Below are 24562 nucleotides of genomic sequence, written 5' to 3' on the forward strand. Positions count from 1 at the left end.
TCTCAGCTACGTTATCACAAAAACGTCACCCTTCACCATTCAAATCGGTTCGTCCAATGAATTTTATGCAGGGGCGTGACTAAATTTGAATGCCGCTCTCTGATTGGCTACTTGGCGAAAACACACAAAGCTAGTGCACACGCAAGGGGTTTTTTCGTATTTATCGAAGTTAAATCGAAGTTTTTACCGAAGTTGGAGGATAATGTAGCCGTAGGCTGAATATAGTACAGCTTGTTGTTATATTACAGGCGTCCACTTTTTTTCTCCCCTAAACGCACCCATGTTTTTAATCTCGTGAGACACTAAAGAAAAGAAGACAAGTCACCTTTGTTCGAGCTGGATCGCCTAACGTAAGTTTAGCAGCTAACAGGCTAACGGTGCTAGTCTTTAGCTGGATGTTGGTGGTGATGTGTGAATGAATTAACTGGTTATGAATAAAGCTAAAGAGACAGCCATAAGATTAACTAATCTGGGACACCATAGCTCTGACAGTGGTGTCCATAATGCGAAGTAATTTCTTCACTTTAAAGTAGTTATCACTGGAGCTGATATTAAAAATCTATAGATGAATTGTCACCATTAGTGTAGTGTAGGGCATAGCTTTACTGTTTGGTATATAGTATATAGTTTGGTATAGGCTATAGTGTATTGCTAACAAGTGTTATACTTGTGCAGATGGTTTATATTGCATGATTATGACCACTTTTATCGTACGTAATTCATTTCTTACCGTAGTTGCACTCATGTTAGTGTAGTAATGGTCATGAGAGCATGCACTCAAACGCACAGTCTTGTATACCTCTACATCTGATTGTATTGTTATTACTATACGGTGTACACAATATACCCAGTTGCCAGCATATTAGCTCCACTTAACTGTAACTAGTGTAACCGGCTTTTTGTTTATTTAGTCTATCCTTTAGGTAGGGTAGGTGTAGCTGTGTGTATGTCATCAAGTGTAATGTAATTCAATATTTAATGTAGTCTGTATTAAGCCCTGTTTTAATATAAAAAAAAACCCTGAATAGCCAGCATTGCAACACATGTTTATGAACTTTGAGGTTATTTATGGTTGTAACATTGTTTCTTCCAGGCTTCCCAGATTTCCTGTTCCTGTGTGGAAGAATTACCGGTCAGTATCCCAGTACTTAACTTTTGTTTTGGTGTGGGGTTTTTTTGCTGCCTCATGGTGTGATGCCAAGTGGTGCTTCCATATTTAGGTTTTGTTGTCAGAGGCAGTAGTCATTTTAGAGCATCAAAACATAGAAAATAGCTCACATCGGTTGTGTGTTAAGGATGAAATCATGTTCTTGTTTGTGACTCAAAAAGGAGTCGGCGATTAGCTCCCGTGAAGCTGTCATTAAAAACGGCATCTTTATTTTTCTTTCTTTGGACCTTTATGCATCAGTAACTTTTCTCTGTTTCACTTTTGTTCATGCACACTGTAGTTTTATGAGCCAGACAGAGTTCTCAGAAACACACCCAGATGGCATACGGTGTTGGAAAAAGCTGCAAGGATGTTGGCACACAACAGTCGATCATTATATTAATGTGCAGGAACATGTACGGCAAAGCTCCCAAAGCTCTGGGCATTAATCACAACCATTTACAACCATTCACAGAGCAGCAGGAATAACAGGATTGTCAAAAAGTTGACTCCACCAACTATGTGTATATATATATATATATATATATACACATATATGTGTGTGTGTGTATATACACATACAACATACAGGTTGTATGTGTATATGTACACACTCAGGGCAGAGTTTGAGAGAGATTTGCTGTTATTCAAATGTCATTAAAAACTGCAAAAAATTGAAATCTCTCAAAAACTTGTTTAAAAATAAAAATTATATTGTTATTATGTTGTTATTTAGTAGACAAATAACAAACAAACAAAATTTGCTATTGTACACTCAAATTAGAGTTTATATTAAAAAAATATATAATTATTGTCCTTCACTATTTTTTTCAGGTTTTTTGCAAAATAGTAAATTTGAATATTCTTGGATAATAACAAAAAGTACATTTTAGCTAGAAAAGCTAAAAAAAAAAAAAAAAGACTGCACATAGTAGTGGATTTAATATAATAGAAATATAAAAATGTTTTGGTAACTAACAATTTAATTAAGGGCAGTGTGGCATGAACCTTCCATTGGGTTGTGGTTGGATACGTTTGTTAAGCACTGTATGTGCAGCATCAATTTTTTTCAGTTTCTACTGCGTTGTGCCTTAGAGATTTTTGTCTTTAATCTCAATTGAAAATTGAATTGAAGTGATGTTTCTTGTTATCAAAGCACCTTTTTGTGCTGCTGTGGGTCTAATGATTAACTCTAATACTTAACAAGAGGAACAGTTTATTAATCAAAGTTCCTGATATTAGGTTTTTGTGAATATTGGCTTTCTTGTTATGTATGGATTTGTAAATTTAGTAAGCAATATTACCTAATATAATATAATGTTTCATTGACTGTAAAATAGCACTCATCAATCACATAATCTAATTATAATCATGACCATTCTCAGTTGTTACTACCATCCTGATCACTTCTTCATTTTGGGGTTTTTAATTTGAGCCAGCTTATCTTTGATGTAGCTGAACAAATGCTCTGTTGGAAACAAATAATCACTCATTATGGCTTCAGCTGCCAGTATAATTGAGATAGGCCACCTGCTGCATGTCTGTCTTGTAATTTAGTTGCTATTTAACATAAAGATGTAACCCAGTTTGCAAATAACTGGCCTGCCCCATTTCCCATATTGTGGTTGTGTGTGTCTGTGTGTGTGTGCGCGTTCAGGGGAGGGGCTGACGGTTTAAACTTGGGGAACTAATGGGTGTGGCAAGAATAACCTCATGCTGAAATTAGGTAATGGCTGGTTTAGATTTTTACTTGAAGCAGTCTCTACTTTCCATGTAGCACGCTTATTGCTGTCCTTTCCTTTGGTGGAAGTAGCGTACATCCAGCAAGTCTCTCTGCTTTTTCCCAGATTCTCAGTTTACCTTGTTTTTGGGGGGAGATTTTTTGTTTGTTTTTTTTGTTTTAAACCAATCATGCAGCAGGTTTCTGGTTGCTTTTTCTTTCTTTTCAGCTACTTCCTAGGCCATGATTTCCATTCACACACACTGTAGATATTTTTTCCTCCTGCTTTGCTATACCTGTGGAGCACACAACCTCTCCAAGCCTGGGTGAAGTCCCCGTCCATCCTAGAAGATTGACAGTTTGGCTGGCCCCATGCATTCATTTCCGCCCCGCTCTCCCGCTTCTTGCTTACCCCGCTTGTTCACGCTGCTGTTTGGTTGGTGTTGCCATGGCACCGTGCAGCCAGAAAGAGGCTTCACATGCAGCATCTTGTGTTCTCTTCACAGAGGGCCGCTAACAAGCGATTGAGGGCCAGTGACGCAAAACACACATTACACGAAAGCAGCTGTGTGGACTGACGCTCAGGATTCTGCAGCTTTAACAGTCGTGGGTTTACCTTCCCCTGTCAACATTCAGCAGAGGGACTGCTGCAGACTCGAACACATTGGGTGACCATTCGGTTCACCGAAGAGTTTTTTAGGGTTTTTTTTTTTCCTCTCAGAGTCTTGGTGCTAAACGCAACCATTTTTTCGGGAACGAAACTGGGATTTTCCCTCATATTATGCACTTCAATGGATACAGGTGGCTCAGTGGTTAGCACGCGAGCTGAGGAGCAGTCCTTTCACGTCCGCTACAGGTAGGACTTTTTTGTCTTTTCACTAAAGTGTAGTTAGAGTCTAGAAAGTGTGATCGCTTTCCCAGTCTCTAGTTTCAGATGGAGCGTTGGTGAAGTGTTTTGTTGATGCCTAAGAGGAGCAATGCTATTTATAGTCATTGAAATATTTGTAATGTAAGATGTTTCACGTACCCAGTTGAAGAAGTGACGCTATGTTTAGTATTGAAGCTTAAGTTAAATGATAGAGTGAAGGAATCATTTCACAGTGTGGTCTGGGACTTTGTTGACTAAGGCAGGTAAGTTTTCTATAAAAAAAAAGAGGGGGGCATCTGCCAGCTGTCCTTACATTCCCAGGTAAAGCACTCGGGCAGCAGGTGTGACCTGCCAACCACATAAAGACCTGCGCCCGCCAGCTTCAATATTTAAACAAGCCCTGAAATATTCATCATTGCTCCCTGTGTTTATGTCCACATGCGTGTCCATTTTATTTAGATAGCTAGGCGTGTGTTTGGTAAGAGGGTGGATTATTTTTACAATACTGGCTAGATTGTTGACATCAGTAAATTTATTCCGTCCAGAGGTGCACAAATATATGTCGAACAAACGGCTTTGTTGACTGCCATTGGCTAATCAGTGAATAAGACATTATTCAGATACAGATTTTATTCGCCATAATGAATTATTTGTGTGCTTGGAACAAAAAGGGGTATAGATATCAAAAGCAAAATAAACATTTTTACTTGGTAGTGGTGAAATTGTTATTTTAAACACTGGTATCAGCGCAGAATTTCACCCGTTCATCAGTGCATCCCTAATTCCATTACACGTCACTACAGACTCTGTTTGTCTGACAAATCTAATCAATCTGTACAGCACTCACCGGCTTTGTAATCTGTCAGGTGCATACTCTACAGCCGTAATCTCAGGTGACCAGGTCACCAGGAGAGCGGGGCTTGGACGAAAGACAAGCAGATTAGCCGAGAAAACGCTGATAGAGCAGTTTCCTTGCTGGCAGGCATTGGAAGTTAATGCTGTGACAACATCACACGCGTCTCCTTGAAGGTTTTCCAGTGCGTGATGGTAAATTATCTCTGTGACGTCAGATGAATTATGGTTTTGATATTACCTAGGATGAATGCAGTTTAGTTTTTGGGGCATTTTTGTATTTAAAAGAGAAAAAAAAATCTTTTCAACACGAAGTTGGTCTAAGGTAATCTCTCCATGCTTCGGAGAAAGAGAAGGAGCTGCAGCCTGGAGGTTTTTCCAGTGGATACCTCAGTAGATGCCTCTCAGATGTTCCATGTGCTGCTGCTGTTGTTGTAAGACACAAAAAGCCAGCAGGTAGGCTAGCATTTGCCTCAGCTAGAGTGTTAAATGATATAGTGTTAACGTGGCAGTAAACACAAAGTAAGCTCTTTAATATAAGGCCTAAGGCCGCTGAGCTGAGCTCGATTGAACTTTATTGTTCTTACACCATGTTTGCCTTTGTTCTCAAATTATAGCCTAGCTGAATGGTGAGACAAGCTGTTTGGTGTTTTTGCGTCATTTCTGGGTCTGTTTTTGCGAGCTTTCAGATAACCATAGGGTGTTTACAGGAGGAAATCTTGTTATACAAACTGAATAGATTTTTTTGTTAAGCCATTATGTCACTAACAGTACAGTTTCCTGAAAAACAAAGTTGGTTTATCTGACAGTTTTTGCTAAGCACAAATATGCCACTAAATTTGCCTTCACAGCCACTGACTGACACTCTTTTCATCTGGCTTAAAACATTTAAACCCCATCAGTGTTTGTTATTCATGTATGATTTGCTGTACTTTAAAAACATATTCATTGGGTCTTTTGATTTTATTTTTGAAGAGGTACACAGATGTCCAGTGTTGGTTGCTGGGAATCAAACATTTTGCTTTCACAAGCAATATTTTAGGAAATTTACGATGATTTTTTTAATCTTTGCCAGCACAGATCTTTTAAACGATCTGTTATAAGGTGTTTAAAGTTCTAAAGCAACAACAGTAAACATTAGAAATACTGAATATCAAAGGTTCAGTTTTGGTTCAGCTGATTGAAAAAGGAACCTGTTTTGCTTTCTGGGGTAGGTCAAAAGGATGTGAGATCTACTATAATAAACAAGCTCTATTGTTTTCTGTAGATGGAAGGAAGTGGCTAAACATTCCCACTTGCTGAAAGCCTTTGCTTCGAAGGACGTTTTGTTTTTCAGTCGTGAACAGAGCCATTTGGCTGTCGATTAGAGGACGAGGAGATTTTAGAGTTTAATGTTTTTGAAGAAGAGAAGTCCAGATTGTGCTCCTCTCTGCTTTAGGATGGAGGTGTCCTGCCTGGAGCTGGCACTGGAGGGTGAGCGCCTCTGTAAGGTGGGTGACTACAAAGCAGGTGTCTCCTTTTTTGAAGCTGCCATCCAAGTGGGCACAGAGGACCTCCAGGTGCTCAGTGCCATCTACAGCCAGCTTGGAAATGCCTACTTCCACCTGCACGACTATGCCAAGGCCTTGGAGTTCCACCGGCATGATCTCACCTTGACGAGGTTGGACACATGAGAAACAGCTCTGTAAAAGGCCCTGCTGAGTGCAGTACAATGTTTATTTATTAACAGCTTGACGTGTCTTGTTCAGGACAATTGGCGACCTGGTCGGAGAGGCCAAAGCCAGCGGTAACCTCGGCAACACATTGAAGGTGCTGGGTCGGTTCGATGAGGCTGTGGTTTGCTGTCAGAGGCACTTGGACATAGCCAGAGACATGAATGACAAGGTGAGGCAACGTATTCGAGAACATAAGCGATAAAGAATAAAAGTCAGATATTTGTATTCATGTATTTGAGAGTTTCAGAAGGAAGTGATCTTCACCACTCATGTTTCCGGTTAGGTGGGGCAAGCGAGGGCACTCTATAATTTTGGGAATGTGTACCATGCCAAAGGCAAAAGTATCTGCTGGAGCGGAGCTGAGCCCGGAGATTTCCCTGAAGATGTCATGATGGCCCTGAGGAAGGCAGCAGAGTACTATGAGTAAGAAGGAGAGCATGTGATTTAATCAGAGTAATTTAACATTAGAAATAACAAGTTCCTGTTACTTTGACTGTTGTGTCAAGTATCCAGTATTTTATAAAGCGAGCTGCTGGGTGACCGTTTGATTGCATATGCATTGTCAGGGCAAATTTGGCGATAGTGAAGGAGCTTGGAGATCGAGCTGCTCAGGGTCGAACTTATGGCAACCTTGGCAACACACACTACCTGCTGGGAAACTTTCGCAAAGCCGTAGCTTCTCATGAACAGGTGAGGGTGAACTCTGAAAAGTGTCTTTTGATAAAGAGTTCACAAGCATCCATGATGATGTTTTCTTTTAGTAAGTTACTTATTACACCATTTCAAATACAATGTTAAAATTCAGTGTTTCTGTTTCAGCGTTTGCTCATTGCTAAGGAGTTTGGGGATCGATCAGCAGAGAGGCGAGCTTACTGCAACTTGGGGAATGCGTATATCTTTTTGGGGGAATTTGAAGTGGCAGCTGAACATTACAAGTAAGCCACACCTACATATGTGTATTAATGTTTGTTGTTGTTGGCCGCATTTTGTCTCTAGGCCTGTGTGACTGGATCCTTAATCACTTGATCCTATATTGTCACCATGATTGTCTCATGCCCCCCCCCCCCAAAAAAAGAGGAAATTGAATTATCAAATAACTAACATTTTTAGACACTTTTCCTTACACAATAGTGGAAATATCTAAAATTCTATCATTGTATTTATGCATCATATTATGTTCCTGTGAGCTTCTTCTGGGAAAGCAGGCCTGTATTGTATGAAGAAAGGATAAAGCCAGTGTGCATTGTTTGAAGCATCTTGTCTGGTTGCTTGTTAGGAAGACACTGCAGTTGGCGAGGCAGTTAAAGGACCGAGCCGTGGAAGCTCAGGCCTGCTACAGTCTCGGCAACACCTACACACTTCTGCAGGACTATGAGAGAGCCATAGACTATCACCTCAAACATCTCATCATAGCTCAAGACCTCAATGACAGGTACAGATGCAAACACAAGGTTTTATGATGCTTCTTTTGACGTAACTATGCCACAGTTAAATAGTATTTGCTTATGTATGGTTTCATTCTGTAGGATTGGTGAGGGCCGTGCGTGCTGGAGTCTTGGAAATGCCTACACTGCACTGGGAAACCATGACCAAGCCATGCACTTTGCTGAGAAACACCTGGAGATCTGCAGAGAGGTATGCACTGCTCATACTATCTTCACATCAAAGCATTTCAGAAGTACTCAAAGCAAACTTGTTAAGAACAGATACAGAAATTCTTCAGCAGTAAAATTAACAGTTGGTTTGTTCCTTCTGTATTTTTTTTTGTTGTTGTTGTTGTTTTTTTCAGACTGGAGACAGGAGCGGGGAGCTGACAGCTCGTATGAATGTATCTGATCTCCAGACACTTTTGGGTTTGAGCTACAGCACAAATACCTCCACTGTTTCCGAAAATAAGGATATCGACTACAGCCTGCACGGTAAAAACTGTGTAACCTTCCTATGCCCCTTGCTATAATATTTCAGATGCTTTGAATGTGTAGATTACGTAACATTGTTATTGTTTTACAGGAGCCAGGCCGAGGATGAGCAAACGACACAGCATGGAGAACCTGGAGCTGGTGAAACTCACTCCAGACAAAGTAAATGTAAGAACTGCTCCACTGTACCGCTCTGCTCACACCTCATCTACAAGAAGTGCTTCTTGTTACATCACCCTTTGCTATTGAACTTGTGGTGATTGTGATCCGTTTCTGTGCTGAAGGGTCAAAAGTGGAACAGCGACATCTTGACCAAACAGTCCAAACCCTCCCTTGCTAAGAGTTCCTCCAAGCTCTTCTTTGTTGGCCGTCTGCGAGGGAAGAAGTACAAGTCTGGTGGCTCCAGTAAGGTCCTCCAGGACACCAGCAATACCCTGGATACCAGTCAGCCACCTGCACAGGGACCACAAAAAGTATGCAGACCTGGGAAATTCATTTGAAGATCACACAGACAGCACTCGTGTATTCAAGATCAAACAACTTCTGCTGTTTTATTTTTTTTTTTCAAGTTGTTTGTTTTTGTTTTCCAGCGACTCAGCCCCGACATGCTCGGAGATGATGGTTTCTTTGACCTGCTGAGCCGATTCCAGAGCAACCGCATGGATGACCAGCGATGTTCGATACAGGACCGAGGCAGCAGGTTATCGCTAAACAGCGGCCCAGAGTCGCCTCCCAGGACCATCAGGAAATGTAGGTCCATGCAGTCCACCCACACACAAAATATAACCACTGTTAAAATAATTTATGATTTGCATACTTATTTATTTTAATTTGTAGCCATGTCAGAGTCTGCCAATGTGTCAGGCGCTCAGGGCAGGCGCTTAGAGGAGTCATCAGCAGCAGGGGGGAGCCTGCCAGGACTCAGGCTCAACCAAAACAGCAACCAGGCCGTGCTCAGCCACCTGATGGCCAACGCTGACAGCGCTGAGCCTGATGATGACTTCTTTGATATGCTTGTCAAGTGCCAGGTAACAGAAAGAGCATAGTTTACTGAATAGTTTGCTAATACACATTTATATAGTGCTGGGTGGGAACACTTGATATTCAAACACCGGTTAAAGAGTCCCAGCAGTGGCATCCATTCTATACAAGAATGATGTTTTTGAAGTGGATGCTGAAAGTAACAGGAAGCCGGTGTAACATAAGTAGAGGAGTGATGTCTGTTTGTTGTAGCCAGAGGTCAGGAGGCAGGATTCTTATTACCTTGAAAGAGATCAGCTGCACAAAGGACCAAAGTATATTACAAAAAAAAAAAACAAGTTAGAAACAAGATTATAAACATCCTGTTACTCAGACATCAAAGTCATACTCTTTGCTTTCACCGTATTCCTTCCAGGGCTCCCGTTTGGATGACCAGCGGTGTGCTCCTCCCCCTCCTCCAGTCCGAGGGCCCACCGTACCAGATGAGGACTTCTTCAGCCTCATCATGCGGTCGCAGGCCAAACGAATGGACGAACAACGTGTCACCCTGCCTTCTGCTGCAAACGCTGCATCTAGGCCAAGCTCCAACTAAACAAAGCACTAAAGGGACTGAGGTCTTTTGTTTAATGAAGGTGTGGACAATATCGTGATGGACCAGTGATCACTTCCTTGTCCTTTAGGACAACACATAGCATTATCAGCACTGTATGCAGTTGACAGTATGGGGGCTGGGGGAACTCAGATTAACAAGGACTTTTCGCACAGCTTGTACAAAGATGAACTCAGAGTAGCATCAGGGACAAAAGGGTTTTTTTGAATAATTCTGTACTACTGCATACTCTCACTTCACCCTGTGTATTTTTAAATACACCACTGCAGGTATGTTTGTATTTATTGTTCTTGTCCCATGAACTGCCGTCCCACTGCTATGAGGTAGTAGAGGTATACTCATAGTGGTGTTTTAAATCACTCTTTTCACGTATTACAGCCCTTTACAGATATGGCATACATGGCATCAGTGGCTTCATCAGTTCTCAGACAGGTCACTTGGCCTCAGCTCGCAGCAGTTATGGAGAGAGCGCACAGTGTTTGCCGCAGGTGTCTGTTACACTTGTGGCAATTAGTCTTTTGTCAAGAACTGCCCCTTTAACACAGGCACTTAGAAAGTCCTTTTCAGAATTGTGAGTGTGCGTGTCTTGTGCGTGCCTGTTTGATGTGATTTCATGGAGTTTCTGAGTTGTGCCATGTTGAAAGTAAAATGTAAATGTTTGAAGTTGTGATCTGTTCTGATTTCTGTGGAAACTTTTCATGAAAAAGTGACCATGGTGCTTTATGAATCTCATTGAAAAGATTGTGTGTCTGAAAAGGGTTTTTGTTTGAGTTAATTTCCTGAAGTCACACAGGAGGCACTTACAAAAGCTACTATGAGCAAACTGATAAAGTATGCATTTAACCCATGTACAGTCCGTTTCTCTTACCCTTTTGTACTAAATATTCTGAGTGAGATCAGAGGAATAAAACATGTCTGTTCATGTAGCCATCGTGACTTGTTTTAAAATGCTCAGCATCAAGTATTTAATCCAAAGAAGAAAAGCAAAACACAAAATGCAGAGTTTGTGTAAAAGACACTTTATTGAACGTACCAGCAGTCAGACTTCAGTTAGCTTGAACTCATCTGTCACTTTTAAAAACAAGGCTTAATACAAGAGCCACTAGCATTTCAAAAACTAACTATACATACATAAACACAACTGAAATAAATACATCTATGTACGTATTAGTTTGGCCTTCGTTGTTAAAATAATATATACTATACATTAACATATAAACTTAAATATGCATCTCTGCAAGTAAGTCAATATTAGAAGACGATGTTAAAAGGACAAAGTGCGCAGGTTAAAATAAAAATAAAATAATATGCATATGCCCCAAACACTGGTTCTAAATAAATATCAAAACACCCGTGCTTCCATCCAGATTCCATTGTGCATACGGTCAGACCCTTGCTTGGGGAAAAGACTGCCATCTAGTGATGTTACACACATAGAGCAGTAGACAAGCCAAAGCTTTTGAGCACAGCCAAATCCAAACTGAATGCAAGGGCGCCCAACCAATAATCACATGCTGTACTTCCCTTTGATACTAACATAGTAACGAGCAAGCCACTGCAAAGACACCGGAACAGCTTCAGCACAAAAAAAAAAGAAAACAAAACAACAAACACGGATTTTAAATTTAAACACACTAGCTTGTTTACACGGTTGAAGCTGCAGTAATGCAGTGCATACAGTAATGTTAGACACCCCACGGGGAAGCACAAGATAGCCTGACTTCCACAGATTCGGCCTCCCGAGAGGAAAAGCTCACTACTGAAACACTGGAAAAACTACATTTTACATCAAATTTTTGTTTTTCTTAAACAATAGCAGCGTCACACCAGCTGTAAAAATAATGATATGCAAAAAGAGGAATGTATGATTCTCAAAATGACTTAACAAAATTTGATCTTAAAAAAAGGACAATTTTTTGATTTTTGTTTTGTTTTTGTTATGGAAACTGAGAACTCAAGGAAGGCACCATCATGAACAAAGCACTCCTGTCCTGTCTCTCCTACTCAACCCTTTAGGAAAAAGGACATGCAGCAACTGATTGGTGTGAGCAGAGAGCAAAAACGCAGGGCGAATTACAGGATGAAGAACGACGAAGAATCCTGCAGTTTTACTCCTCAGTGTGGTGATCAAGAAAGGAGAACATGCAACAAGTGTGCTTTTGATGTGTTCCAGGTGCGAGTCCCATTTGCTTTACTACAGACAGGAGGGAAAGGCTTGTTCACCAGTTTGTGTACCTACAAGTGTGTGTGTGTGTGTGTGTGTGTGTGTGTGTGTGTGTGTGTGTGTGTGTAAGGGTGGGACAGTGTTTACAATGCAGAGGAGCAGTAATATTTTAAGGGAATGTGTCTCCTTCAGATAGAAACAACTGGTTCTGTGTGTGTGTGTGGGCATACAAGTGTGTGTGTGTTATGGATTGTGTGTCCAAAGTGTGACAGTGCGATCAGCAGAGGATGAGAGGAAGGACAGGTCTTGTGTGTGCCATCGGCACTGGATCACTTTGTCACCGTGTTCTCCCACCACGGTCAGAGGCAGCTGTTTGGTCAGGTCACCTAGAGAGACGGAGGAGGAGGCAGAAAACCATCAGACACGTGCTAAGGGTGTGGATTCTGGATTTTCTCTAATTTACACAGCATTAAACATGTGGCCTCAAATATATACATACACTCTTAAATCTTTTAATATGTAGTGTTAAAGGATCTGAGACATCTTAATTAGCTGCCCACATGGACAAGCCAAATGCTTTATCGTCACACGAGACAAAGGTTGTTATTTGGCCACAGTGACAAGAGGTGCAGTATATTTGGAGGCATAAAGGTGAGGCGTTGAACCCTAAGAACACTGCCAGCTGTCAAACATGCTGGTTGTAGCATCCTGCTCTGGGTTGTTTAATGTTGGGACATTGCACAAAGTGGATGGAATAATGATAAAGGAGTACTACCTCCAAATTCTTCAACTTCACCTCGAATCTACAGCTCAATGGTTAAAACTTGAACATGCCCTTGGCATGTTACATTACAAAATGCTCCAAAAACCCACTAACATTAAAGTACATGACAATCAAAACCATTGTATATGCAAAAACTGCAGAATGTGGTCAGTTTATCCAGCTTATCTCTGGGTATATTAGACTGTGGGCAAATCTGCAAATAATGGTAGATGTACTGCTTTCTGTCAGATTATACCGTCTTTGTGAATCAACATGACCTGTTTTATTATTTTATTTTCTGCTTTAGCCTCACAGACAGCACAGACTGTCCAAATGTGATGTACCTATGATGTAACTCAGTCCCCTCTAGTGGCAGACCTGGTGCCAATCTCACAATTTAATTTATATTTATTTAAAGGAGGTGGGGAAGAGAGGAGGTGAGGAAACCTTCAATAAAACAGGCATACTTATCATCATCATCATCATTATTGTTATTATTATTATTGTTACAATTACTTATGATTATTAGGACTCAAAAGATTGTTTTTTTTCCCTAGATGTTAGTGATCAAACAAGAGTGTCTTTTTAATGAAATATTTTTTAACTTTGAAGTGATTCTATTGAGTTGAGTGCTGTTTCAGATGTTTTATCTATTGTAGTTATACCACATCGTAACCAGATGCAACCACTGTATGCGCTCTGAAGGTAGACATACCTTGGAGGTTGGTGACCACGACCTTTGTGTCATAGGAACCGGTGAGCAGGTAGTGTGCTCCGGGGGAAAACCTAACGGACCGAACGTCACTGGTGTGCGGCCGGTACACCTGAACGATGCGTCCTCCTCTGATGTCATACAGCATGCATGCACTATCTTCCTGTCCTGTTGCTAGAAGACGGCCACTAGGATCAACTGCGACTGAGGCAACTGGACTACCTGTGTAGTAAAGAAGAAGGGGTGTAGTTGTATGAACTGATAACTGTCATTATTTTCAAATCGAGAACAACAGAACCAATGATAACATTTACTATTTCTGGTATCTTGGCTCACAATTCCCAAACACTTGCTGTATTAACATTTGAAACACATGATGCGAGCCAAACCTGAGCCATGGAAAGCAGTTCCCACTACCCGCACACAGCTGGGCACTCTGAGGTCCCAGAAACGCACCGTCTTATCTTGAGAGCCGGAAGCGATCATCCAGCCGCCCCACGTGTACAGAGACAGGATGTGTCCTGAAGAGAGAGAGACACATTGTCCACTTTCAGCATCATCCTTCCTCTCTCTGACTTCCACTTTGATTTGTGCTGGACAGATGGAGGGATGGAGCAGTTACCTGTATGTCCACTGAGGGCGTGCAGACCCTGTCCTCTCTGGCAGTCTGTGGTGTAGATGTTACAGTCTCCGGCCCCGGCACTGATCAAGATGGCTCCTCCACTTTCAGGCCCCTCCATGAAGGCCAGGTCTCGTATGGTACCGTCATGCATGCTAAACTCCAGGTCTGGGCCTAGGATGCACAAAAATAAACAAAAATGAGAATACTGGCAATGCCAACAAACGGGACGACCGCCACACATTCACGCTGAGAACGCTTACCTGTGGCGTTGCACGTCTCTGCGCTGAAAGGCAGGACTTTGACATATTTGTCATTGGAGCCTGTAGCCAGCAGCTGCCCACAGTGGCTCCAGGCCACGCAGTAGATGGACCCTTTGTGGTGTTTGTTCCTTTTAAAACGAACCACCGGCTGCTTTGTTGGACTTGAACCACTGAGGAGAGGAAAAGGTGGTCAGCTACTGTATGCAGAGATGAAAATAAACAGTTACTGGTTTGAACTTTCCAGCTATTTACACACTAACTTTAACTAATATGGAAGAGAAGTTTATAGGCTAACTGACAGATCAGTGACCACATGGCAACCACCAGTCGCTAGGGAAAACTGTGTATTGCACATCTAGTTGCTGGCTGTTATGTGGCCATTAAAAGGTACTAAAAACTCTACTTTTCACTCATATTTTAAAGGAACAGAAGCAAAAAGATGGATTTTAACAGAGATGTGATGGATCATACTAAACAAAAAAATGGAAAACATTCACTGTGTACCTACAGAGTGTGTGCTATAGCGATCTGACCCTGTATTAGCTGTAATGTGTTCTGTTTTTTGATTTTTGTTACCTCATGTCGAGCGCCTCTGGATAAGCGCACACGCGTAGCGTTTTGGAGTTGGAGCCCACCGCATACAGCGCTCCAGACGGGTGAAAGGCAACGGCTCGAATAGCCTGAGTGTCTTCCAAAGAATGCACCGGTACAAACAGGCTTTTTGGTTTGTCACCCTGAAAACACGCCATATACGAAAAACACACATTAGCAATGAGATTACACCACCGTAATCTCACCTGATCTTCTCTATCCTATGACATGCATACTGCTGTGACATCACTGCCATTCAGATAAAACTGTTATAATCCGCTTAGCCAAATTAGCATTACACAGGATCATTTTAAAGTACAATGTAAACAACATGAACTTTAAAACACACCACACAAGGTCAGAGCTAAACTATGGGTAACACCTGAGTAACAACCTGAAACTGATTATTAACACCAGGTCTGTCATAACTGTTATTTTTAGTGACGGCTGTCATTCTGCTGTCATGTGTGTGTGTGTGTGTGTGTGTGTGTGTGTGTGTGTGTGTGTGTGTGTGTGTGTGTGTGTGTGTGTCCGTCCCTACCTCTTTAATTCGGGATAAAGAGCCTGGAGAGTCACCTTGTTGGCCTTCTTTTGGTTTTTGCCCACTGTAAAAAAAACAAACAAACAAAAAACAGGGGTCAATAAATCAACAAGCAGGTTTAAAAAACAAAAACAAACAAAAGCAAACTCACACAAACCTCATTGTGACGACAGGGGACTCATTTGGAGGCGGCACAGGCCGACCCCCTACGGTGCGTTGCGGGGTGCTGCTGAGCACCCCTCCCCCTCGGGTCCGGCTCTGCTCGGGGGTTACAGACGGAGGGTTGTTATTGTCCTCGGAGGCGGGCGTGTTCCCGTTGCCATTACACTGCTGCGTCAGAGACTTTACCTCCTCTCCCAAATTCTCCATCCCCACGTTGAGCTCTTCCAGCTTCTGGATGGACCTGCAACAACCAAACACATGAGTTCTGTCTCCAAAGAGGAAACTTGTTTTTCTCTTTCTACTAAAGACTTTTACCCGCAGGCCGACAGCCTGGTTAGAACTACAAAGGGAAGATGATAAAGGAAAACTCAAATATTAATGTAATTATGCACAGCTAGCCTTGTGAATAATGTAGAGTGCTACGTAGACTGGGAGAGGGAGGATAGGGAGGATGGGGAGGATGGGGAGGATGGGGAGGATGTCTCTGAGGGCAAATCAAAGAGCTTTTGTCCCTCTAGAAGAAAAAAAACAAATCATTTTGTCACCTCATTTTTAATCACTGAGCTGAAGCTAACTGAAGTGGTTTTGTGGTTAGAGGACATACAGTAAAAACATACATATAATTTAATGCTACTGCAGTTTTGAGAGGAATCTGGGTCTAATATTGTGTACAACACAAACACACATGAGGTGGTGGTCCCATGTGTTATGTTGTAGCTGATTAGAGCAGATGGTGCAGTATAGACAGGAGGGGGTGTGCCATGCAAGCGAATCCACATGGGACTCGTCATTTTTAGAGCCTTAATATGTTAACCTTTTCTGACAGCTGCTCCTCTGCTGTTATACGACGGTCAATGTCATGCAGGCTTCACTTCAGCATGCTGTCCCACAACTACCATGACAAGTGCGCCATACGACTGAACAGCTGTCTGTACCATACTTCCCCGAACGGTGAGATGAAGTCTCATTTTGGGGATCTGGTCCATTCTCCCCAGTTTAAGCTAATGCATTGCACTGTTGGTACAACCCAACAATTCAGATAAACACGGGGAGTTCAAAGCCTTCCAGATGTTCTGTGATCAAAAAACCTTCACGTGTTAACAGTGAAACATCTGCAGGGCTATATAAATATAAAGCTGCTGGATGAGATTAAATGAATAAATCAACTGCAAATAAGAAGAATTCAGTTTTTAAAATGCTTTGGTCATGCAGTCTACAGACAGATATCTGTATATGAATAAGAAGAATCTGTAAGCAAGCAAAATTTTTAGTATTGGAAGCTTTCTGGTTTCCATTTATCATCTGTTAGGCTCTAATGACCGATGACATTTGAAGGTTTTGGGTCATGTGCAGGCATAAAGTCGAGCTAAAGGCAGACTGCATTTGCTCAAATTCAAACTTAACTAATGCTTAATGGAGAATCTGCTTTAATAACTTTTATCACTTTATCCACATTTGAAAACAATGACCGGCAGACTAAACAGGAAGTCTTGGCCTGAATATCCAAAAACCCAACAGGAAGCCCTGAAAATCAGGCCGTTACCTGCGGAGGCTAACTCAGCAGTTTAGCTGACTCAGCTGAGTTGATACAAAAAAGCAGGACGGGACTTTAGAGTAAGAAAGTTTATGTGAATGAAAGGATGAGCTTCAACAAATAAAGGATCTTGTAAACAGCATGATTATAGTGCTGAAGTAGACGCTACCCGCCCATGTCTATGAGCCTGCTTTTGTTTCTTTGTGTGAACCACACCTCTGGCTGTTATTTTTATTTGAGGAAACAGAGAATGCACATTCCTCATCTTGCAAAGAGCATTTAAGTCATTTCGTTTGCTGCGTCCGTACCTGTTGAGGAACTTCTCTGTGAGGCTGTGCTGCATGTCGCTGGGAGGAGGCTCCTGCTGGACCCCTCCCTCCAGCAACATCTGCTGGTACATCTGCCTCTGCTGCTGCTTCTGCTCCAGGTGCTGCTGCACGCGGAGGCGCTGGCGATAATACTCCTCATACTTCTCTGTTGAGTCACGAAGCTGGGAATGAAGCATAAATATTTAATATTAGAAGCACATTATTTATACTTTATATCTTATACCTTTCTTTTTATTGAGCTGCATCATGTTGCACACAATTGAAGGGCTAACCTGTAAAACAGGCGGCGTGGTGTGCAACCGACCATGAAATCAAAATGTGTTTCCACCAGACCTGACCTGGCCTGGCCTGCCGTCGCAGAGGATCACCATAATGAAGTTTACATAGAAGGATGATTGGGGCTTTCATGAAGTTACTCATCAACCGTGATTTTATTCTACTGCTTCTTCATTTCAAAGGTTCAGTTCACCGTGAAATCAGATTTCCCTCCAGATTGTTTCGCTGTGAATTGCACAGTTTTGTAGATCAGCTGATGTCACAGATGTCTGCCTTCTCAAGTATACTGAATTTGTGAAAACTATGCAGCCATGTGCTCCAGAAATCATGACCTCTGACTGAAAAGGTCACTGAGATTCTAGGGTATGAATTTGAAAATTCTACGTCACCTTATCCTCAAGTTACCGTATTCACAAACTTGGGTGACTATGCCTCCCACCCAGTGAGGTGACAATAATACGCCAGCAGCCTTTAACAACTGAGGGGTAAAAGAAAAAAAATTTTAAAGAAAAACAATTTAAAGAAAAAAATGAAATCACAAAACTTGTTGAGAGCAGTTTGATCTAAAAACTAGTAACTGGGTCGTAATATCAGCCAAAAACAAATTACTTTTTTTCACATGTACTTTCCATTATATTCAACATAATGCATCTCTACAGTGGACAGCCAAACTCACGCAGAAACAATGCAAACTGTTCTAATGCTTTAAAAGAAAAAGCTGCACAGACCAAGCCACACCAGGCAGCTTCAACACTGCTCAAAGGCAGAAGTGCGATCATGTGACCCCTGCTCCCTGCCAGTTCAGGTATCAGCGGAGGAAGGAGGGGTCAGACAGGGAGCTGAGGACAGATCATTTCCCCTCTCTGTCCTCTGCTTCCTGTCCTCGCAATCTGATGGGAACAGACCTACCGCGTGTCGGGGGGAGGGCAGAGACGCTGGCATCGCGCCAGCTTGGAAAAGGGATAGAGAACAGAGAGGAAGAGAGGGCAGGGACGTGACTGTGAGATCACAGAGGTCCCAAAGTCTGCTTCTGTTTCTGGCCTCTTTGTGTGTCTCCAAGGTGACGGGGAAGGCAGAGGAAAGCACCAGCTTCACACTGAGCTGCACAAGAGGCCCCAGAATAGAAACCATGTGACAGACAGACACAGATACTGTGTTCTCGCTGTGTTTACGGGCAACAAGAGGCACTGATGAATCATTTTTGTGGCTGTGCTCCTAGGCCCTCGAGCCACACGTCCCCACTGACCCCGGATCATGACCTGGATCCACCAGCCTCATTGGTTACAAAAGCAATCATTACAGGAGCATATTATTAATGTTTAAATAGCTAGTGATGACTTTAGAAAGCATAATGCAAATGTGTATGTACGATTTCCTTAATGCACTCTCATCCAGACTAAACAACAAAGCCTGGGCTGCCAATCAGAAGTGAAGAAAGACTAAAATACCAACTAAAGACTAATCGGAACTGGTACTGTAGGCAACACCCATTAACGAAAGAAAACAATTAGGGAAGCTTAATAAAACACAGCACTTGTTTGGAAATGTGTTCGCATTGGAAATGTGTTCGCATGCAACAGGCTTAACCAGTTCAAAAAGCAAAAGTCGCTGATGTTTACCTCATTCCTGTCAGCGGAGCCAGCTGACGGAGCGTCTTCGCCCGGAGCTGAGGCAGGACGCGCATTCTGGGCTCCAGCTGAGCCCATCATCTTATCCACAGGTGTGTCTGTCCTCGACCTTCACCGAGAAAACACAAACCTCAGAAAATCAATCAAATAAATCAACATCAATAATGGATCTTGCTCCCTTTTTGTATCTCTAGGAAAAGATTTAGAGACAGGAATTCTATTTAAGCTCCAAATCTAAGCTCTTACGTTTCAGGGGATTCCTCGAAGATGCTGTGGCAGTCGGAGCTCTCCATCATGAGACTCCTGCTCAAGCTCTGCCCTCCTGCTCCGGGGTAGTGAAAGTTGGCAAATGAGTGGGACATCGGAGAGACCCCTTTACCCGGCGCTATTTCCCCAGCGCTCGCTCGCTTATCCTGGCCGGAGAGCCCGTAGGACAGCCCGTCCAGCGCTGGGTTCAAGGAGCGCGACATGTAGGTGTCAGCGGACTGCGGGCGACGAAGCGGGGAGGAGGGGTATGGCGACAGTTTGCTGATGAGCGGGGTGAGGAGGTCAGCGTAGCCGGTCTTAGCAGGCTTGACCAAGCGGTCTATGTGGATGTTGAGCTGCTTCTGTTCGAAGGCACAGGAGAAGACGGTCTGGGCGAGGTTCTGCATCCAGGAGAGCAGCGACAGGTCCAGGTCGTCGCAGCCGTTACCGCACAGCATGTCGACACCCAGGAGGACCTCACTCTCTGTGATCTCCTCGCCCGTCGCTTTGCTCTGCACATAAGCGTCCGAGAAAGACCGGTTAGAGGCACAAACTCACTCAGGCCGCAGTCTTTATGTTTAGTTTTAGCGTTTCACACCTGGCAGAACTCGACACAGCACTCATAGAGGACTCCCTTGAGAAGCAGCTGAAATAGGCGATCCCTGCTGGCCTTGAATCCGGCCTCACTCAGCTTCCTGTCTGCGGGGATGAACTCGGCCACCATGGTGCAGGCCTCCTCGAAACACTGAACTCTGGCCGTGCTCGGGTTCCAGTCCTGAGGGGACGCCAACAGAGAAATGAGACACAAAAGAAAACACATACACAGTTTCCTCCTGCTGCTTCGATATTATGCAAGTCTTATTCTGTAACAGCAGACTGCGTGCCTTGAACTCAGCATGGTTTGTGAGGCGAGGGAGTGTGAGGAGCAGACACAGCTTGCTGTAGTCGTCTTTAGACGGACAGAACTCCTCCAGGGCATGGAGGCATTTGACAGCTTCCTGCATGGTGAACTCCAGCTGAAAACACATGAAATATATATTTTTATGTAACAGATGATCAAGGAGACGATTCTCTCTAAAAAACAGAATCAAGCTTCTCTCAGAGAGCACGCTATTGTTTTGTTTTTTGCCCTCTCGCACTGCCACACGCTGAAAAATCACCACCAGCACACAATCAGGCCCGTATCACAGCAAGTAATACACACCCCCAGCTACAATATTAACTGTGAGCATGCTCACTAGTACACGATATGCACAGATGTCCAAAGAAGTGTGAGCTAATCCAGTTTAACAGGACATGATGGCTCCGACAAAGCATCACAGGCAGCATCCACAACTACGTCATGTTACAGCAGACTCAGAGCTAGCCTAATTTAAGGGGATAGATGGGGTTTTCACGCAAGTCTGGTTGTCTGATTATACCATATAGTGTGTGTTTGACTTCAAATTATTAGCAATTAGGACTAACAGAGAAATTAGAATCATCTCTCATATGAATCTTTTATAGCCTCAGCAGGGGTTTATGACAATGTGAATATTTTATTATGTACATATTATTTCTGCAAAACATTTAAAAAGGCTCTGAAAGTTAAATATGTCTGGACTCTTTTGGTCTGGTACATGTAATAACCCATCTATTACCAAGAAATCCAGACATCTATCTTCCTTTTACCCAATTCAGGGGGAGTTTAGTCTATCCCAGCTGTCACCTGGGCAAAACGTGGGGTACTCACTGGACAGGCTGCCAGTCCATGGCAGGACCACCATTCATGCTCTCATTTGTAACTATGACCTATTTAGAATCACCAATTAACCAAACATGATGTCGGAGGAAGCCAAGGTACCCACACAGCCACAGGGAGAACATGCAAACTCCACACAGAAAGCCCCCGGCCGGCCGGCAGAGTCAAACCCTGAACATTCTTGCTGTGGGGCAACAGTGCTAACCACTGTACCACCGTAGCATTAGGCTTTAAAGTATGTGTTCCTGATCCTTGTTCCTAACACTGTCCTACTGGTGTACGTGACATTCAGAACAAGGAGGGAGAAAACAGTCATAATCAGATGTCACAGGTGGACAGATGATTTTTGTTAAGTGTTTTATCCACAACAGCAAACAACTTTCATCAAAGGAGCAAATAAAGACCTTAATCCAGATAATCTCTGACCGCAGTGTGGCCATCAGTCACTCCTTAAATGTCACTGCCACCACCATCAAACACAGACCCACAGACATAACCCACCCACTTATAAGCAGAGTTTTTAAGCGGACTTCCACTGTTTCCTTTTCAAACAATACACATTACAAACAGTTTGCACCTGTTTTTATCTTTGAGAGTGACCCACCTTGTTTACAGCCTAACAACACGTGACTGTTATAAAGGTTGGAAATTCAGGTTTTGTTTGGGAGGTTTGAATGACAGTCTTTAGTTTTCTGACTTACGTGCTGTGGCTCGTCTTCTGCAGACATGGCGTTATTCACACACAGAGCCTCCAGAAACTTCTGCTTGAGGATGATGTAACGAAACCTGGTGGCAAAATTTTGTCCTTTAAATAATTTTACATACACTTAGGAAAACATTATATCATCTGTTTGTTTTAGTTATCAGCAACAAAGTGTCAAATAGGTAAAATGAACTGAATATGTGAAAAGCTGCAACAACAAAAAACATAGGCAGCCTAACCTTTTTCTGTCAAACTTGTCCATGCACTCCAGAGGCTGAATGAACTGCAGGACCTCATCCCACTGCCCGTCGAGGACCAGTTGCCTGAAACAAAATATTTATATGACCTATGAATGAGAAGACTCACAGTAACATAAGGGAGCAAGGGTTTTTTGAATATCTTGTGTTTACTACAACAAAATGACAGCATATAACAGAAACTTGACACTATTTGGTGAACCACTAAAATGTATTTTAATACTCAGATTCAGCAGACTGGCTTACTTCCAAAGCAGCACTCAAACATCCAGTGCGGAGGTGCAGTGTTACACTATCCTCACTGTAGAAGATGCTGTCAGAAACACTAAACTTACTGGACTGACTGGAGCAGTTTCCCATTGCTCCTACTTAACAGTAATTCTTACACACCTGTATCTAGTCTGTACAGAGTGACCATTGAGTTCACTTACCTGAGGAAGAGCATGTCGTCTGAGTAGAGCCCGTTGATGACGCCGCTCTCTTTCTCCAGAGCGAGCATGCTGATGTGCAGCTTCCTGGAGTTGAGAAAGTCCAGGATCACCTTGATGATCTCCACCTCCTTCACATTTATGGTTTCCTCTGCTGTCATTGTGACGACGGGCTGCCAGTTACAGGATGAAAAAAGCAAAACACAAATGATTAAAAAATGTTGGGAGTGAAAACCATGGACAAAGTTAGAGGTAAGGCTGAGATGGTTTGGACATGTGTGGAGGAGGGATCGTGGTTATATCGGACAAAGGAGGAAAAGAGGAAGACTACAGGATGTAGTGTAGTCACGGATATAGTACCGTAACTGAGGACATGCAGAGTAGGCGTGATAGAGGAGGATGGTGGCGACAGGATGAGATGGAGGAAGAGGAGCTGCTAAAGGGAGCAGCCAAAAGAAGAAGATTCATTCTCTTTGAAAAGAACCAATCTCACTGCTTTGAATATTATATTAACTGGATTCTGGGTAACACTGTCCACCTCCTGAGGATAAAATAGTAGGATTAGTTTTAATGCATCACCAGGCACTGTGACTTCAGGATGAAACATGAAACAAATTTAGGGCCTTTTTTTAGCAGAGAAAACAAATGCAGAAGCTTGTCAAAAGTAGATTTTAAGACTGAGATTACAGGTTTGCATTAAGTCTTCAAAAAAAAAGAGGTCATTGTGTGCCAGTCTGTGTAAATGTGTTAAACATGCTAAAAACATACAACAAGCCAGGCAAAACAGAGGTTTGAAGTCAAAACATTAAGGTGTAGCCTCAGAGGTTGTGTTTACACTGGAGAAAACAACACGTTATATGACTGTCGTGATATTATGTAGCCTCTGGTGTACTGATGGCTATCTGTCGTCGAGATCGGCGAGATTTCATTTATAAAACTCCAGATAATCACAGGCAGGCACACAAACACACACACGCACTGCAGTACCGCTAAGCTAGCCTGAGAGATGGCTAGCTAATAACACTGGCACTAAGCCACAAGTCAAACAGCATAAGAAGCTTAGGCTACTTGTTAGCTTTATATAGGTCCTGGATCCAGCCTCCGGATTATGGCAAAACCATCAAACAGCTAGTTAGTGACAGAGCTCATACAAAGCTGACTAATTTCACTGGCTGACTAGCTATAGCCAGGCCGAGGGGGGAGAGGCATCATCCGCTAGTTAGCTGGGCGGGCGGGGTGCTCACTGACAGCGTCCCCACCGACCACAGTAACCCTCCGCCGTGCTGCCATTACCCTCACCTGTTTCTGAACATACAGGGGATGAAAACGCTGGCCCTCAACGCCGCTCCGTGCTGCCCACAGCCGCTGTCACAACGGTACCGGTGCGGTAATGTCAGCGCCGTTTGTTTCGGTGTCTGTCGGTCCCTCCTCCTCCTCCTGGTCTCTGACGGTGTCCCCTCCTTGCTGGATCTTTCTCTGCGGTCTGTTTGCTGCCCAGCCTGCCTGCCTGTCTGCTGCCTGCAGGGGCACCGCCTCCACCCACCCATCCATCCATCCACCCAGCAAACAGCCAAACTTCACACAATCAGCAGCATTAAACTCTGTATTATAGACATAATGGCATTTTGTGAAGGGAAAGTGTGCATACAGTGATTGTGTACTGGATGAAATTGGAGGCTTTTTTTATTGTTGCCTTCTTGAACGTAATGACACATATTTAAAGGAAAAAGAATAAATGAACCATACTGTGTGACCCCTTAAGTATACTGGGACGTATTTGTCTGTATACATCC

General features: G+C 43.0%; 2 protein-coding genes across 5 annotated transcripts; one reads left to right on the forward strand and one right to left on the reverse strand.

Moving 5' to 3' along the window:
- Positions 1 to 130: 130 nt before the first annotated feature.
- Positions 131 to 10738, forward strand: gpsm2 (G protein signaling modulator 2). Of its 3 annotated transcripts, XM_031728454.2 has the most exons (17): positions 131 to 350; positions 1094 to 1132; positions 2805 to 2873; positions 3374 to 3723; positions 6026 to 6247; positions 6336 to 6471; positions 6586 to 6725; positions 6869 to 6992; positions 7122 to 7237; positions 7579 to 7734; positions 7829 to 7937; positions 8092 to 8221; positions 8313 to 8389; positions 8506 to 8694; positions 8812 to 8971; positions 9059 to 9249; positions 9618 to 10738. In XM_031728454.2, the coding sequence occupies exons 4-17, from the start codon at positions 3659 to 3661 to the stop codon at positions 9792 to 9794; spliced, it is 1992 nt and encodes a 663-aa protein (XP_031584314.1). In that variant the 5' UTR covers positions 131 to 350; positions 1094 to 1132; positions 2805 to 2873; positions 3374 to 3658; the 3' UTR covers positions 9795 to 10738. The 3 variants fall into 3 exon arrangements, with proteins under 3 accessions (XP_031584314.1, XP_031584315.1, XP_031584316.1); XM_031728455.2 differs by lacking the exon at positions 2805 to 2873; XM_031728456.2 differs by lacking the exons at positions 2805 to 2873; positions 3374 to 3723 and having other exon boundaries at positions 132 to 350.
- Positions 10739 to 10814: 76 nt separating this feature from the next.
- On the reverse strand, positions 10815 to 24306 carry wdr47a (WD repeat domain 47a). Of its 2 annotated transcripts, XM_039601854.1 has the most exons (18): positions 24069 to 24306; positions 22773 to 22942; positions 22324 to 22407; positions 22083 to 22167; positions 20525 to 20656; positions 20239 to 20415; positions 19641 to 20152; positions 19386 to 19503; positions 17470 to 17651; positions 15623 to 15868; positions 15466 to 15529; positions 14910 to 15067; positions 14334 to 14503; positions 14074 to 14244; positions 13841 to 13972; positions 13455 to 13673; positions 12187 to 12362; positions 10815 to 12103 (listed from the first exon to the last, which is right to left on the reverse strand). In XM_039601854.1, the coding sequence occupies exons 2-17, from the start codon at positions 22928 to 22930 to the stop codon at positions 12220 to 12222; spliced, it is 2751 nt and encodes a 916-aa protein (XP_039457788.1). In that variant the 5' UTR covers positions 22931 to 22942; positions 24069 to 24306; the 3' UTR covers positions 10815 to 12103; positions 12187 to 12219. The 2 variants fall into 2 exon arrangements, with proteins under 2 accessions (XP_039457788.1, XP_039457787.1); XM_039601853.1 differs by having other exon boundaries at positions 10815 to 12362.
- Between the last annotated feature and the right edge of the window lie 256 nt (positions 24307 to 24562).

This window comes from Oreochromis aureus, linkage group 18 (genome assembly GCF_013358895.1).
Source record: "Oreochromis aureus strain Israel breed Guangdong linkage group 18, ZZ_aureus, whole genome shotgun sequence".
NCBI classification, from domain to species: Eukaryota; Metazoa; Chordata; class Actinopteri; order Cichliformes; family Cichlidae; genus Oreochromis; species Oreochromis aureus.